The sequence below is a fragment of the Olea europaea genome, unplaced genomic scaffold (genome assembly GCF_002742605.1).
Source record: "Olea europaea var. sylvestris unplaced genomic scaffold, O_europaea_v1 scaffold1435, whole genome shotgun sequence".
NCBI classification, from domain to species: Eukaryota; Viridiplantae; Streptophyta; class Magnoliopsida; order Lamiales; family Oleaceae; genus Olea; species Olea europaea.
This window is the reverse complement of record NW_019231887.1, coordinates 17,543-20,270: the sequence shown is the minus strand read 5'-3', so window position 1 is coordinate 20,270 and position 2,728 is coordinate 17,543. Positions and strand designations below refer to the sequence as shown.

Below are 2,728 nucleotides of genomic sequence, written 5' to 3'. Positions count from 1 at the left end.
GGGGCTGGAATTTAATTCATCAGCTTATTGATTGAATGATAATTTGCCAAACATTTCATATGGTATTGTGTCACATAGAATATTAAGGGATGAGGTTACATGAGTGGGCTAATTATAATGTCACATAATCAGTAGTTATTGGTATTCATTTCCAGGCTGGCTCAGAATTTAGCTCATTGAAGCAACATCATGTGCACTTAATGCAATTACGAAACAAAGGCATAGACATTTACCTCATTCATTTCTACAAACTGAATAGTTTTTGTAAAAGCATTTTAGCAATAAATTTTTCAACATTTATCAACCCCCCATGAAGCAAAAATAGTTTCAGAAAAGCCAGAACAAAAACAAGAAACCAATTTCTCAATTGACATTGCATAGCAGTAATTCAACAGACTAACTTTCATCAAACACACTACTTCAAAATTTTTTGCCATTATAGTCATCAGGACCATCGTCATTCCATATTGCTGAGCATTTCCATTCTACAAGTTTGAACCATGTAGCTGTACATCCGAAATGATAAGCCATTTCTGACCATAAAATTTTGTAGCATTAACTTTATCTCAGTCAAAGCATCGGTAGAGTTATGCAGCTCCTAATAAAGCCTATTTTAGTGGCGCACCTAGGTTCAGCTTTTGCATAACTGCACATCATTGGTTTACTTAAAAACTGACTAAAAGCTTTTAATCGCCGAAGGAGCAGCGGTAACTTAGAAGAATCAACTTAAAAGCAACAAATAATAGCAAACTCTCAAAGGATTAATGCCAATTTATAATATATAAATAAACAAAATCTTCTGGTGCGTAAGCTTCAATAAAGAAATTACTGTGTGAAAAAATTTAAAAATTTTGAAAATTCAATATAGAAACCTATATTAGCTCTCTGATTAATTCAAGGGAAAAAAGAAGGATACGTGACGACAAAACACCTCGCCTTTTGTTGTCATATGTTGATGCAGCGATCAATTTCAGTGGCTGAGAAGGTCTGAACTTCCTGGAAAAGGAATGCGGGCTTAAAATGTCTCCAACAATCATATTTCACAAACAACTGTATGGAAATAAAAGAGTGTCACATACCTTAAGTTGTCTTGATATTCAAAGGGTATTAGAGCATTGCCCTGTATGTTTGGAATAAGTCCTGCAACATTAGTTACGATTTGAGCAAATAATTTAGCATCCTCAAAAAACTTACAAAGTAGTCAACTTTTGAATCTCGTGCTTCATTGCCCATAACTTCATCAATGCTGCATAGCATGACAAACTAACTGTCAGAATACAGTAATTTCAACAGACAAAGAAAAGAAAAAATCAGCTTACCTCTGCTTCAATAGCATCTCATCTTGTGCATCAGCAGCAGAATTCATCCCATTGCGTTTCTTCACAGCCTGGCTCTTTGCGAACGCCTTGCTCCATCTAGCTAATAGCATTCTTGCTCTGTTTGAGATGTCTGATCTTCAAATCAGAAAAATGAGAAAAACTAGCAAAGGAATGTAAATACCAGAGCTCTATAAATGGGAGAGAACTGAGTGTTTAATCTATTAACAAACTAAGGTGGACTATAATATTAATATTAGAGAAAAAAAAAATCTTGAGTGTGTTGAGTGGACGTAAATAAGATAATTCCACATTAGTTTCAGTATAATCACGCAAACAAGAATAATAAAATAATTATTCATTGTTGACCAGTCTGTAAGTGAATATTAGGATCTATGAATCTCATTTTACTATCTGAAACGATAATTCATTAATACATCAATATATCAGGATTCTTCTCTTATTTCCAGTTAATGAGAGATGCATTGCCAAGGAACAATTTTACAAGCAAAAGAACACACCTGATTTCCTATAAAACCGCAGTTTATTAACGCCTTGTAATATTGCTGACATGTGTACAGGGAGAGCCCTCTGCAGTGGCAAGTGACAAAGTACCTATAAATTTAAAATTAACTTTTAAAACTACTGAAAGATATTTTAGCAAAGTATGCAGTAAAACAACACTATGAATGCTGAAGACCTTGAGAATAACATTTAGAACACTTGTTTGTTCTTCTGAAGCTGCTTGACTTAGCCATGTTGCTAAAATCATCACCCCGCCATTAGTTAAGAACCTGTAAATACAGGAGATACTATATGATTAGAGGCAGTAATCCAGAATTATAATCTTAAATTGTTCCACTCATAAAGGCAAGTTACAAATACCAATATAGCACTGAAGAATTTTGTATTTGCAGGATCCACTCCATCAATTTAACCTGCCCTGAGAACAATTCTTCTTTCCTCATTAAACTAAATATATTATCTACGAAATATCTATCTGAGTCGTTCACATGAGAAAGGACCTCATCCTGTGTTGAGCAAGAAGGTCCTTCCTGAATATTTGTAGGAACCACACTGTGTATCGGAACAGGTTCTGCAAGCACAATGGGATTCGATGTTGAGGGGACCCCATCATTCATCTCATTGCAGGCAGTGGATCTGTTTGCCTTCCCTTTTGACAATCTGACAAATCTCCTCATTCGTGATCGTTGATTATTAAAAAAGTTCCTAACCTACAAATTAAATAAGAAGATAAATCAGCCAGTGCTTGAAATAAACAAAAGCAAATTTCCCCATTTGAAAAAATTATTACAATGTAATGCATCCGGCAATCTCCACCTTCTAAAAGTGTTACCAATTAAAAAATCAACATTTGATACTTTAGGAATGTCAATAATTTCTAGATCTCA

The 2,728-nt window shown here is 34.4% G+C and overlaps 1 protein-coding gene across 3 annotated transcripts; it reads right to left on the bottom strand.

Annotated features, from left to right (window-relative positions):
- Positions 1 to 6: 6 nt before the first annotated feature.
- On the bottom strand, positions 7 to 2,696 carry LOC111375978 (homeobox protein LUMINIDEPENDENS-like). Of its 3 annotated transcripts, none has more exons than XM_022998900.1 (8): positions 2,342 to 2,696; positions 2,202 to 2,254; positions 2,017 to 2,110; positions 1,838 to 1,931; positions 1,320 to 1,449; positions 1,195 to 1,246; positions 1,080 to 1,120; positions 7 to 996 (listed from the first exon to the last, which is right to left on the bottom strand). In XM_022998900.1, the coding sequence occupies exons 1-8, from the start codon at positions 2,516 to 2,518 to the stop codon at positions 873 to 875; spliced, it is 765 nt and encodes a 254-aa protein (XP_022854668.1). In that variant the 5' UTR covers positions 2,519 to 2,696; the 3' UTR covers positions 7 to 872. The 3 variants fall into 3 exon arrangements, with proteins under 3 accessions (XP_022854668.1, XP_022854669.1, XP_022854667.1); XM_022998901.1 differs by having other exon boundaries at positions 2,202 to 2,259; positions 2,342 to 2,461; XM_022998899.1 differs by having other exon boundaries at positions 2,202 to 2,695.
- Between the last annotated feature and the right edge of the window lie 32 nt (positions 2,697 to 2,728).

Excerpts from the sequence above, each read along its gene's own strand:
- LOC111375978 (XM_022998899.1), bottom strand. The coding sequence starts at position 2,518 with ATGAGGAGATTTGTCAGATTGTCAAAAGGGAAGGCAAACAGATCCACT. Across the intron at positions 2,111-2,201 it reads AATTCTTCAGTGCTATATTG|GTTCTTAACTAATGGCGGGG; the intron begins GTATTTGTAACT and ends CTGTATTTACAG. Across the intron at positions 997-1,079 it reads GAATATCAAGACAACTTAAG|GAAGTTCAGACCTTCTCAGC; the intron begins GTATGTGACACT and ends TTCCTTTTCCAG.